Raw genomic sequence first — 13,122 nt, 5'->3', positions numbered from 1 at the left:
CTTTTTGGGTTTTGACCACTGAGCATGCGCGGGTCTATTCTTGGTCCATCAGCAGTGAGTGACCCTAACTTGCCTTTACACTCAATTGCATCAAATCTTGTACCATGGCCATATAAACGGGATGAAGATGGCGTTATCAAACTAAACTTAACATTTCACATCCCTCATTTAATCTCAGCACTTGTCACTTTCATATATTTCATCACACACTATAAAAATAATTTGTAATTGTACTTTTTTATAGACAGCATAGTTAGAAATGACGGCGTTTATTTTTCATATTTCAGCTAAGGTAAGTTTACACTAAGCTTGACATTATTTTAAGGCACCAGCAGCACCATCTGGTGGTGAAAGCCAACCCACTCTCTCTCCCAACTCGTCACATACAGTGGAGGCACCTGTATTAAAAGAGCTCTTATAATACATCCATGGTACCAGATCGGCTCGGGGTCCTGGGTTGACAGATGACATCACACATTATGGTTGGCTGTAGGTCGGAAAGTGTAGGGATGCCTCCTCTAATAGATCCATGCAACCATTTAAACGAGCAAATTCTAATTCTGCGATTGTTTGTGTAGAGGAAGACACACATCAAATAAAATGTAAATGCCAAACTACATGTAATTATTTCATATCTGTTTGTGTAGCGAGTGTAAGTTCACTATGTATATACTATACTATATATATACAGACTGGTGACAAAGAAAAAGAAAAACCAGTACAGGTCTGAATGCTTGACCCCTACAGTGAGGGGATCTGGTGGTCTCTGTTATGCTTTGGGGGGCATTTTGCTGGCATAGTTTGGGTCCAACAGGGGTCAGACAGGCTAGAAACAAACCATTAGTGTATCCAGATGATCTGAACTAATTTATTTTTGTGATTTATTTGAAGGTCAAACTGAAATTGAACACACCTGAAATATTGCTAATAATCCCTAATTGCATTATCTTTAAACTGTGATGGATGTTTACAACAGACAGTTTGGGAAATTTGAACTTGATTTAAAGGAATGATGACAAGAGCTTTGAAAATAATACTAAAGTTGTAATAAACCAGAACGATCCTTTATGACTGTATTAGAGGTGGGCAGCCTGTGTGTGGATGCTAACAGTGTCACTCTCTCAGGACGGTATGGATATGGACATAGTGAATGCTGGGAACCTGCCGGTGCATGATGACAATGATAAAGAGCTGCTGCTACGGTGTGAAAACCTGATCTGGAACAGAGACGCTGATGCTACTGAGAACCTACCGGCCTGCGCACAGGTACACACACACTCACACACACACACACACACACACACACACACACACACACACACACACACACACACACACACACACACAATGCAGTAGACCAAGCTGTTGTTGCTGTAGTTTGGTTGACAGACTGTTACTGTTGTTAACAGAACAATGTGAAAGTAGGGAAGAAAGTGGTTCAGACAGATGAGTGGAGAGAAGGAAATGTGGAGGAGAGGCTGGAGTATGCTCTCATCAAGGTAAGATATCTGATGAATAGATCAGATTAGATGCAGTCAAATACATCTCAAAAACAAATGCAAATACGTCATTTTCACATGTAAACAGTTTTTACATGTGGCCTACTTACTGTGGATGTAGTCTCAAATGTTTGTTTTACTCAGAAATACACGTCACACATTCATTTGACCAAAATATGACAAACATTACAAATTGACATAATTTACAAGAACCTCTAAAATGTCTGACTCTCTTCAGCCTTGAAAAGAATCCGTCAACATTAATGGAGAACTGCTGATATTTGACTGGTTTACTTAGAGGAACAAGAGTAATCAGCTCACATTAACGAGCAAACAAACACGTTCTTAACAACACTGGTGAAGCTCTTTATTACCCAGCACTATAATCACACTTTCATGCTCAGGTGAAAAAACCAAACCAAAATGATCAGGATGTCTTTTTTAAGATCAATTTAACCAGATTTTTGCCAGGTTTTATGCACCCAAAGGTTGCCATCATGGTCCACCATGATGGCAGTTACTCCTAACCAAGGATTATAAAGCCCCTTTCAGACATGGAATATTTAACATTTCTGGCTTCATGATGGCTTTTGTCATTCGGACAGAGGGCTCCTCTAAGTAAAGGTTGGTTACAGCTTTATTCAGACATGGCAGGACATTTACACAATGCTCAGTGATATTTGTCAGCTGGTCCACAGAGGGAGAGCTGTCACTGCTGGAGAACAGAGCTGAGTTGAAAAGTTTAATGATATGATGAAAGAAGTGTTTTCTGTTCCCTCACAGCTGCATCACTGATGGATTGTAAAACTTATTTTGCTGTTGAAGCTTTATGAATTTCCATCATGAGTGTGAAGTATGCTCACATCCTCTAATTTTCTCATCAGTTTCATCATTTATTAGACAGAGACTTCACACAAGATGCGAATACATGGCAAGATGAAGTGGGGACTTTCATCAAATTCCTATTTGCTCACATTCATTCCTGCACAAAACGCAGCAAGGTACAAAAACTAACTGCTCCTGTTCCTGTTAGGAAAGTGGACTTCATGTCCTGACAGACTCAAATTTGTGCAACCCACACAAAATAGAATTATTCATGATGATGAAAAATGGTAAAATGCAAACCAAAATACAGACTCACTAAACAACAACTGCTCAGACTCATTAGTATCTACTATTGAACAGTTTACTGCAGCGGGGACACCTACTTCCTTATGTGTTGTAATATGACTTGTTGGAAAAAAAAGTCCTTTTTAGGGCTCTGCTCCGAACACTTAGCTTTCTGTCTGATTATCTGCCTTTATGTCTTGTTAAACTAATCAAATCAAGGTAAGAGGTGTTTTCAGCTAATAAAAATGATTGGTTATCACTGTAGTTATTGTCACATTTGATTGACATATTTGATTATATACACAAATGCTATGGATACCAATAAAAGGAATATGCTCTATATAGTGTGGCAAAAAATGACACCCTCTATTGTGCAGAGAAAAACATCTTTCTTACCACTGCTGGTCAAAATCCCACTGCAGTGATTGTGGCTTAGTCAGATATCAATCACAAGTGCTACTGTATACAGATGGACAACTGATGACCATTGTGTCTTTTGAGCTGTGTAAGTTTCTCCTACTGTGTGGATGGGGGCAGTATGGTGGGAGGTAGTGTGAGCCACCTGTGTGTTACATCCTCCTGATGAAGCTTCTCACTGTGATCTGAAAGGAAGCAGCTGAGACATAAAGCTGTCTTCACCTTCCCAGAGGTCCACAGAGGATCCGAAGTGCTGTTTCAATGCTGCTTTGGATCAGAATAGTGCTTATTGTTTAAAACATCAAACAAAATCAACTTATTGTAAGTTGTACCTCCCCTGCTCACATAAAAGGAAGTGATATGTTGCGGTGTTCCTTTGGGTTACATATTTGTGTGTTTTGTGTTTTATAGGAAACACAGCAGTGAGGATCACCCTGCACTACACTTCTCCTGTTATCCACGTTCTGGATGCCTCGAGAGTATTACTAGAGTATTACTGTCCTTTTTCACTTGATTCAAGACTGAAAATCAACCATCTGGTCTGTAGAGAACTACTCTGTAAATCAGGGCTAGCAGCTTCACCCAGTCACCAGAAATATTATAATAAAATTATATTTAAATTACTATTAAAGTTTGGTGTCTTGATGTCACAATCTGTGGTGGTGTTATAGTGGTTTGCAATATAGTAAACAGTCTTTCTTTGATTTGTTTTCCATGTAATTAAATGTGGATGGATGAAAAAGCCCAAATTATATGTTTTTGTCCTCATAGCTTTGATTTAAAAATGAATAGAATGGTGTTTAGCAACAGGCTTCGTTTAATATCCCATCAAGACAAAGTAAAAACATGATTTTTGCAAATGTATTTAAATGAATTCAGGTTTGTCTCCTTTTTAAAGGATATGTTCACAATTTTTCAAATCTTTCTTAAAACAACAATCAGGTGCCAAAACAAACATGGAAAGAGGTTTTTCTTGCTGTAATCATTCCTCCTGTTCATACTGACTATTAGAAGATCCCTTCATGACGCACTTACAATGTGAGTGATGGGGGACAAAATCCACAAGCCTCCTTCTGTGCAAAAATGTATTTAAAGGTTTATCTGAAGCTGATATGAAGCTTCGTCCAAATGAGTCAAATCAAGTTGATATCTTTCAATGTTACAGTCTTTTTAGTGTCAAAGTCCCTCTTTTTATTACTATACTTCCACCACAGCTCAACAGGGAAACACTGTCTGAGGAAACACGCTGAAGCCTCATATAAGATTCAGATCAACTTTTAAAAGCATGTTTGCACAAAATGACTGTGTGGACACACTTTGCCCCCATCACTTATATTCAAAGCACATTTGAAGGTTATCTTTGAACAGCCAGTATGAACAGGAGGAATGATTACAGCAAGAAAAACCTCTTTCAGCGTTCATATGGACACCTGACTGATGTTTTAAGACAGACTTGAAAAATTGTGAACCCGTCCTTTAATGTGCTAAAAATGTGTCATATCATGATATTGCAATGTGTTGATGTATTAACATCATGAATATTTACAGCAACAACAACACACAGTAATGAAAGTTATGATGCTGCTGGCTCAGTGTGGAGGAGTTAGTCCAGACAAGGAACAACATCAGTACAACAACAATGCTGTAGAGGTTACTGCTATGCAGCGTTCTCAGCAGCTTTCATCATTAACTCTCTCCTGCCACCTCCAGGCGTTTGCTGAGGAGCTCCGTGTTTGTGTGTGTAAGGAGCTGTGGGGTCACAGCGCTGACAAGACTCTGCAGGCCTCAGACCTTCACAGAATTTGACACCAGGGCATCAGACCAGCTGCTGGCTACCCCTGCCAGCCTGACCACACAGAGAAGACCACCATGTGGAGCCTGGCTGATACACAGAAGACTGGTGTGAATACCAACAATACATCACTCTCATAACTGCAGCTGAAAGGCTCACAATGCTGTTGCACTGTACCTCCACATTACACACTTGTGTTCTCTTTATTTATATCTTTTCTCTGTCATTTAATTATTTTGCTGGATCACAGGGGTTCACATTAATTTCTTCATACATCACTTATGAATTTCATATTTCTGGAGCATTTGTGTCTTGTTTCTGTGCCTACAGGCATGTGTGTTATTTATCACAGTCAGCCTGTTAGCTAAGGTGCAGTGGACAACTAGTCAGTGACGTGCGCCTCTCTTTTTGTGCATAAGGGAATAAATGAAGTCCTGCCCATAAAGCAGGAGGTCCTGCTGCTGCTCTGTGGGCATTTTTAGGTGGCACACTGGTCACATGTCTTAAAGGTCCAGTGTGTAGGATTTAGTGGCATCTAGCAGTGAGTTTGCAGATTGAAACCAACTGAATACCCCTCCCCTCATCCCCCTTCCAAGCGTGTAGGAGAACCTACAGTACATTACACTAATTACACTAATTAAAACATACTTTTGAATATTACATTCCATTTCTGCCAAGTCTGTTCCACTAGATGCCACTAAATTCTACACACTGCACCTTTAATAAAGGGAGCTGTCTGATTAAAGTAATCATGAAATGGATTGGACTGTAAATGTTAAAGGAGAAGACAAATAAATTGTGAGATGGAATATGAGAGGTGGACACATTAGTCAATGGAATAACAAAAAACATGAATTCATCTGCAGGTCTTGAAAATTCTTAAGCTTTGAATTAAGTTCCTTCATAAAAAGCCTTAGAGTTTAAAAACTAAATTATTAAATTTCATTTACAAATAGAATATTTCCTCTTTCCTGCTGTAGACAGTAACATTAGTTCTCTTTTTTTGTATGTGTTTGCAGGCTGTCAGGAGGGTTTCTGTGTCTATAAACTACCAGTGAGACTGCTGCGAGAGGGGGTTGTTTTGCAGGAAGCTTCAATGTTCACTATGGTGCATTATGGCAAATTCACTTTGATGAGATATTTACAGTGTTATGGCTTGTATTCATTAGACAGTTGTTTTACTTAAATTGACTGAAATGTGCACCAAAAATTGACATTGTGTTTTCATGTTTTTAATCTGGTCACACTCACCACATTGAGATGTGCCACCAAAAAAGATCCCAAAGGCATATGATGTACTATATGCAGCTTCTGTCTGAATGCACCAACTGGAATCTTTCAGATGTAAAAATGTAAATGTTCTTGGCTGAGACAACATAAGTAATAAGGGATGTATTATGGCTGACAAATAAGCTGTCTCTGTGTGAAGGCCGGGTGTTTACTGAATATCATGTTGTCATTATATCTCCACAACTAAGTCAAGCTGTCTGTTCAGCTTTCCTCTGATCTTTGTGTCTTGTCCTTAAGACTGACGCTGGCTCAGCCGAGCTACTGCCAAACTCATTATACTGTCTCAAGTGAAGAGCATTAGATTTAGTGTTGTCATCACAACTACTAAATTGCAGTCTGAGCGGTTGCACATAGATGGGGGGGCATAAAGGATGTGTTGTTGGACCACATCCCAGTGTAGTCCAGATGGAATATGAAGGCTTGTGTCTCCGTGTAGGATTTTGCTTTTTCATTTTGATGATAAAACATCAGATTTGTGTCATTACGTGAGGGTACAAATGATTCATTTTGAGTTCATATGACTTTAATATGGTTTTAAACCTTTTTTAAAGTGGCACTAATCAATGTTTATATTAGCAATGGATTAAATGATTACGTGTAATGTGAAAGGTGTCGCTCATGGTGATGAGCCCACAGAGAATTATCACCAACTCTACAGTTCCTTCCAGCTCTATATAGCTTTTTAGTGTCTTTAGCTCATCATTTTGGTATTGGGACTTGTTTGGTCCAGTTTCACTGCTCTCATCCAGAAGGCAGCTGTTTTCAGTAAAAAAAAAAAACGTCTCGAAGGAGTGTGAAAATTAGACTTACATTCAATAGGTGTCCAGAAACCCAACGCCAAATGAATGTTAACATGTCAACACGATGTGTAAATAGAAAACTGTTTGTGAGCACATTCACTATAATAACTTTATTAGGCAATATTATGTTAATGTTATATCTACAGCTAGTTCTGGCCAAAAAAAAACCACTGCTATAAAAACTGCCTCAGCATTTGATCTTCTCTGTAAACCACTCTTCTCAATCACTTCTTTAAGACCTACACCCATGCCAATCACATTGGCTCTCTGTTTACAAAGATGGAGAACTTCTTTTCATATAGCCAGTTATATGAATAAAGCAATAATGTTACCACTGTATCGTACTGTAGGCTAATAGTTACAATGACTAACAGACAACAAAACAACACTAAAGGAACAGGGTTCTAGCTAATGTCTCTGTCTAATTCAGGACACATGCCTTGTCCTCTTGTCTTGCTGAACAAGCTACAAAACAAATCAGTTGAGCAGGGAAACTGTCAGTTGTTGCACTTTGAGCAGCTTAAAAAACTTAGCTGCAAATGTCACCATCAGTCAGTTGAAATGCCAAATGTTGTGGTCTTTATTCTTCAACACAACTGCTAACTAAAGGCTGTGTGTTCTTGGCTTGTAAGCTACAGTTAGTACAAGTTTGTTTACATTAGGCATGCTCTAAAACCTGACCTGAACAGTGTCTGTTTGTGTTAGTTGGGCATGGTTTCTACTCCATGTCAATTTGGCACACAAAATGCTGCAAGCTAATGCCAACTTCAATCAAAGGCCCTGTACAACAAACAAACAAAATACCATGAGTGCCAACATGACTGTAAACAATATAAACACATATTTCACATTGCTTGCAGTAGCTGAATCCAAATAGAAAATGAACTGCACTGTGTCTGCCAAGACTTTAAAGCTATGAAAAGATGAAATTGAAGTTTAACACAGTAGCTCTACCACCTGCTGTTTTATCAGCTGATAGAGGGTTCAGTATAATGCCTGCTGCCTTATACAGTATGTCACCTCTGCTCTATTTAACTGGGTTTCTCTGCTTTCACCACTACATAACAAGCAGCATGACCTAATGAAGCACAGCCATTGTCTTTCCATTCCTCTGCCAGGTCAGCTGTCAATCAAACACCTACCCCAGCCCACCCACTCAAAGGCTTAGAAAGATTCTGATGTTTCTGGTGATATCAGAATGATTTAGTCATAAAACACTACAACAAGGCTAGTGAAGGTTGTCTTGTTCTGCTTTTTTTTTGCCTGTTAATTGAGGCAAGGGTATGTTGTTCAATAGTGAAAATGAAACACTGGTCCTATGGTTTTATTTCATTTTGCTGCATGTGTTCACACTGACGTTTTGTATATTTGTGTGTTATCTTGTGGGTATCTATTTCTTGTCAGTGTGCATGTGTAGTTATATCATGTGTGTTTTGTTTATGTATGCGGGTATTGGTCTGACAGAGTCTCTGGCGATGACGCCTGCTGCCTCTGTGTCTGGACATTAGTTCTCATTAGTTCCTACTTTGCTACTTTGCTGTGGGAAAGATCACTTAAGAGCAGGTATATATATTTTAACCACTAATAAAGAAAAATATCTATAGTGTAATGAGTCACATTGTAAATTCATAATAACGAAGCTATGTGACACTCACATCACTCTGCTTCTCTCACTTTCTCTTTGGAACACAAATACCGTTTTCATTCACTATTTAATTCCAACTGCTGGTTTTTTGATTGATTTTGATTTTGATCAAAAGCCTTTTTGGAAAAGGATAGGCTGCTGAGGGCCTTTTGAAATAAAATATCTTCACAGGAAGTGTTGAGGTTTAATGACAACAGCTTAACAGTGATCCAAAAAGGGGGGAAGCAAATAATAATGTTTGTGATTAGTCAATGATTAGTGAATGAAAACGGCATTTCTGTCAGAAAATTTAATTTATAAATCTAGAAATAAAAGCCTGTCTTTAAAATAAGCCTGTTCCAAGCAAAGGTCTGTTTAAGAAGATTTTACAGCATTTTATGTTTCAAATTAACCAGATGAAACTATTTATTATATGTTAATCTCACTGTAAAGTCACTATAAAGATTAAAATTATAACACTGAATCACAAATGACACAAAATAAAGGAAGGCTCCATACTGGGATTTGCCTTTTAAGTTGTACAATGATAAAGACTCTAATTTATTTGTAAAATAAAATACTCTGAGCAAAAAATCAAGCTGAGCGTCTTCTCTTTCCCCTGCTCTCCTTGTGTTCAGGTGGAGGACTACGCCAGAAGGAAAGAGACTGAGGAGGTGGAGAGATGGAGGACATTATTTTGTATGAATCAGAAAATATCTGATTAAAGAATCAGCAAACAAGACTAAGAATCTGTTTTCACACTAAGTGTCAACTTTCAATCTGTGACAGTTGGTGGAACAGGCCTTTTGTTTTTTAACCTTTATTCAGGGAAGATTCACTGAGAGCCAGGCTGTCTGAGGGGCCCTGAAGGGCACGCAAAAATTGTTGAAGAAAACAGCCCAAAGTATTAATAAAACTTGCTTCAAACATAAGAATCGATCTCAAACAAAGAAAACATCAAACCTAATAAACTTTTTAAATGAACTGATCAAGTAGAATAGACATCAACAGGCATAAATCTGAGTTTGAAGTTCTTAAAAACGATGTCAATACTCACTTGACACTTTAAAAAAGCTGTAAATTCAAGGTGATAGGAGATAAGTGTATCTTTTAGGTAAAGATGGGACTCAATGCTGGGCAAAACTTACATACATTAGTATTTTTTGTCAATTCAAAACACTTAATTTGTGACTGCTGCTATTAGACAGCTCCTACGACAGAGGGCGCAATTTATTTGACGTGAAGTACAAACTGACCCCTGCCCGGCTGCCGTCATCCGACTCTCACGCTTTCTTACTGTGACCTCAGGCTTTCGTCGGACCAGGTGCACGTCTAGTAGCATTTAGCTTCAAAGAAAGCAGTTGGGAGATTATCAGAAATACACTAAACTGACTGTGGGCTTCACCGTGTCTTCCAGCGACTTGTTCGCCGTGCGTACAGCTGACAGTAACCCGACAGAGAGGAGCAGCTAGCGGGAGACATGGCCACTATCGAGGAGCTTTCCCCCGCTGCGGGCCCGGTGTCTACCCGGCCCCCCGAGGACGAGATTGACGACGATGAAGATGAAGATGTAAGTAGCCAGGCATTCAGGGGCACCTCGGACATATGTATTTGAATAAAAAAAAAATCACAATAGAGTCGCACTGCCTCCTTCCTAGTTTGTCCTTTTCTTGGCTGAACTAGGCTGGCAGCAGCAAAGCTAACCAGCTAGCTACCTGAGTTGCCTACTGCGGTTTAATCAGCTGTTCACTTCACAATCATGTTACTATCTTGAATGTTATGACAGTATTAAAGACAATTTACCACTGAGTTAACACCATTTAAACCAACCTGTAGCAAACGTCAGGATTGTGGTTGATAAATGAATGTGGATTTCTTCTCTCTGCATGTTCTTATGAGAGATGTTAGCAGCTGTTCAGTCAGTCTTTTTGCTGTAAAGTTTTATGTCTGATGTGTTTTTTCTCTTCAAGCTGGATGAGACTCTGGTGGAGAGGTTGTGGGGCCTGACAGAGATGTTCCCTGACACAGTTCGCACTGCTGCCGAGGTTTCTGCACAGTGCTCTGTCTCACTGGCCAAGAAGTTTTACAGGTATGTCCTTCCACCTTATCACTGATCCTACACACACAGTCCTGTCTCTGCCTTCATGATTTAGACATGCATCCACTAAATGGGTCACACATGTGGATAAAGTAATTCCTAGATCCACATACACCTCAGACTGGCACATCTTGACACAGCAGAAACTAATCAGGTTGTTAACTTGTTTCAGTTTTTCCCGCTCGGCCCTCTGGGTGGGCACTACCTCCTTCATGATCCTGGTGCTGCCTGTGGTGTTTGAGACGGAAAGACTACAGCTGGAGCAGCAGCAGCTACAACAGCAGAGACAGGTGAGCGTTTGTTTCAACTTCTACTCCTGTGGGCTAGCAGGTTACACAGTTCTGTGGGTCTAATCACTTACTATTGCTTGTGTGCTTGTAATTAGACAGTGTGAACTTAAATGAACTAAAAAATAAACTTTATAATTTGTTTTACTGCACGTACGAAAGAAGAGCAACTATAGTCACAAATTTGCCCCAATTAAAACAGTTAATAGGAGGTGTGTAGCTCAATACATGTGATTGTCAAAGCTTATTAAATATACAGTTTAGGGCTACAGCTAATTAGTTTTTCATTTAATCAATAAATTGTTTAGTCTATTAAATGTCAAAAAGTAATAGAAAAACTGCAGATACATTCCCAGAGCCCAACATAACATCTTCAAATATCTTGTTTTGTTCAACTAACAGTTTAAAACCGAAAGACATTCAGTTTATAATAATATAAGACGGAGAAAAGCAGTAAATCCTCACATTAATTGATTAATTAACTAATCATTGCAGCTCCAATGCAATTGTAAGGACAGATGGTGTGATATGTTTTGGACAAAGTGAGCACATGGATGAACAACCTGAATGTCTCTTTCCCTCCACAGATCCTGTTGGGTCCCAACACTGGAATGTCTGGTGGGATGCCGGGCATGATGCCTCCTGCTCCTGGGAAGATGTGAGGAACAGGAAGCCTGAGATCTGCTGCGATAACAAACCATAATGTGGAGACCGGCCGAGAGGAGAGACAGAGAGACCATAGAGAAGGGCGAAGGACTGCAGTAATAAAAAATAAAAAGAAGAAAAAGCTGTGTGCCAACCACGCAAACCTTAGGCTCACTCCTGTGTGTTGCGTTGGCTAAGAGGAGGAGGATGTGATGCGTGTCTGACGCTTCTCTCTCACTGTCTCTCTTTACTCCAACATAATGCAGAGACTGATTTGCAGAAGCACTGTGCTTCTATTTTCTTTTTTCTTTTTTTAAATGAATACTTCTATAACATAAATAATGTGTTCTCTTAGGGGTTAACAGGTACAGGTGGATAAATGAAACGAAAAAAATCTGGAGGTTACCAATATGTCTCAGTGTTTGCAGTCTGAAGAATGTTAAGTTCTGTCCATCATCATGTGCTTGCTGGTTTCACTTGTTTGTGGAGAATTATGCCAACAGAATATGTGACAGACAGGTCAGATGCCACATGACAAGGGGAGCATACTATAATATTAGTTTAATATACACATTGGCCACTGGAAGTTCTATGAGTTACATGACGCTCTTTTCTACATGGTGCGTTTCTGTCTATTTGTCACAATTCACCATTGTACTGTGTATGTATATCAAAGTGCAATCTCACTTGAAACTGGCCACAGCAATTGATTTTTAGAAATAGTTTTCTGGTTTTAAACAATGGATTGTATAAGTCGACGACACCAGATTTCATGCTGTTCAGAGATTCAAAGATTGCTGTGTTGTTTTGCATTGGTAGCATGTGAAGTTAAGACAGGAGACGCCTCATATGTCTTTGGACAAGTGTGGTAGCGACGATTGGTAACGTTTTGATGCTAAATGTCTGAATGTTACTACGTACGGTCTTTAGAGAATGTTATTTTCTTTTCTCTGTTGTCGTTCATGTGAACATTTTCCGATCTCTTGCCTCTGTTCACTAAACAAATCCATGTCTCTGTTCTGTGTTCAATATGACTGCGCTATTAAAACACCAAATCAAATGGAAAATCCTGTTTTTACATTCAAGCAGTTCAAATACACAAGTGAGTAAGTCATGTAACTATGCATAATTAAGATTTATAGAAGACTAGATATAATGATTATATTATTAAAGGCATAAACAAATATTGTTACATTTTCTAATATTAAAGTTAGTGTAAGGTATCATATAGCCTTGGAGTTTATTATTTTGCTGCATTTTCTTATTCTAGCATAGCTAACAAAAGCCAAAATAATGTAATTTTTTATTAAGTATAGCTGTTAGACCCAAATTTCTTGTACACCTTTTTCCACATAAGACATTTTCATTTGCTATTGCAGGAAACACATAGGTGTTATTAATAACATTGCCAGAGCCCTGGAAATATAGTGCCTAAATGGAAAGCAACTATTATCAGTAATGACAGACACCTGTGCTTTTCCTTCTGTGTCATGTTTGCAGTGAAAAAGGTTTATTATTGTACTGATGACATATGGTAGTTTATATGACTGTGTCATGCAT

At 38.9% G+C, this 13,122-nt stretch overlaps 2 protein-coding genes across 2 annotated transcripts; both read left to right on the top strand.

The window, feature by feature from the left end:
- The first annotated feature begins 10 nt into the window (after positions 1 to 10).
- On the top strand, positions 11 to 4,832 carry LOC121887388 (methionine synthase-like). Its single transcript, XM_042398124.1, has 4 exons — positions 11 to 292; positions 1,126 to 1,266; positions 1,410 to 1,499; positions 4,737 to 4,832. Exons 1-4 carry the CDS (start codon positions 260 to 262, stop codon positions 4,830 to 4,832), a joined length of 360 nt encoding a protein of 119 aa, XP_042254058.1. The 5' UTR covers positions 11 to 259.
- A 4,959-nt stretch (positions 4,833 to 9,791) lies between these two features.
- On the top strand, positions 9,792 to 12,629 carry tomm22 (translocase of outer mitochondrial membrane 22 homolog (yeast)). The gene is made up of 4 exons (XM_042397440.1): positions 9,792 to 10,102; positions 10,503 to 10,621; positions 10,803 to 10,920; positions 11,505 to 12,629. Exons 1-4 carry the CDS (start codon positions 10,013 to 10,015, stop codon positions 11,577 to 11,579), a joined length of 402 nt encoding a protein of 133 aa, XP_042253374.1. The 5' UTR covers positions 9,792 to 10,012; the 3' UTR covers positions 11,580 to 12,629.
- The last annotated feature ends 493 nt before the right edge of the window (positions 12,630 to 13,122 follow it).

Source organism: Thunnus maccoyii, chromosome 20 (genome assembly GCF_910596095.1).
Source record: "Thunnus maccoyii chromosome 20, fThuMac1.1, whole genome shotgun sequence".
NCBI lineage: Eukaryota > Metazoa > Chordata > Actinopteri > Scombriformes > Scombridae > Thunnus > Thunnus maccoyii.
Note: the sequence above shows the minus strand (reverse complement) of the source record. Positions and strands in the feature narration are given on the sequence as shown.

Excerpts from the sequence above, each read along its gene's own strand:
- LOC121887388 (XM_042398124.1), top strand. The coding sequence starts at position 260 with ATGACGGCGTTTATTTTTCATATTTCAGCTAAG. Across the intron at positions 1,267-1,409 it reads ACCTACCGGCCTGCGCACAG|AACAATGTGAAAGTAGGGAA; the intron begins GTACACACACAC and ends TGTTGTTAACAG. Across the intron at positions 1,500-4,736 it reads TGGAGTATGCTCTCATCAAG|GCGTTTGCTGAGGAGCTCCG; the intron begins GTAAGATATCTG and ends TGCCACCTCCAG.
- tomm22 (XM_042397440.1), top strand. The coding sequence starts at position 10,013 with ATGGCCACTATCGAGGAGCTTTCCCCCGCTGCGGGCCCGGTGTCTACC. Across the intron at positions 10,103-10,502 it reads ACGACGATGAAGATGAAGAT|CTGGATGAGACTCTGGTGGA; the intron begins GTAAGTAGCCAG and ends TTTCTCTTCAAG. Across the intron at positions 10,921-11,504 it reads AGCTACAACAGCAGAGACAG|ATCCTGTTGGGTCCCAACAC; the intron begins GTGAGCGTTTGT and ends TTCCCTCCACAG.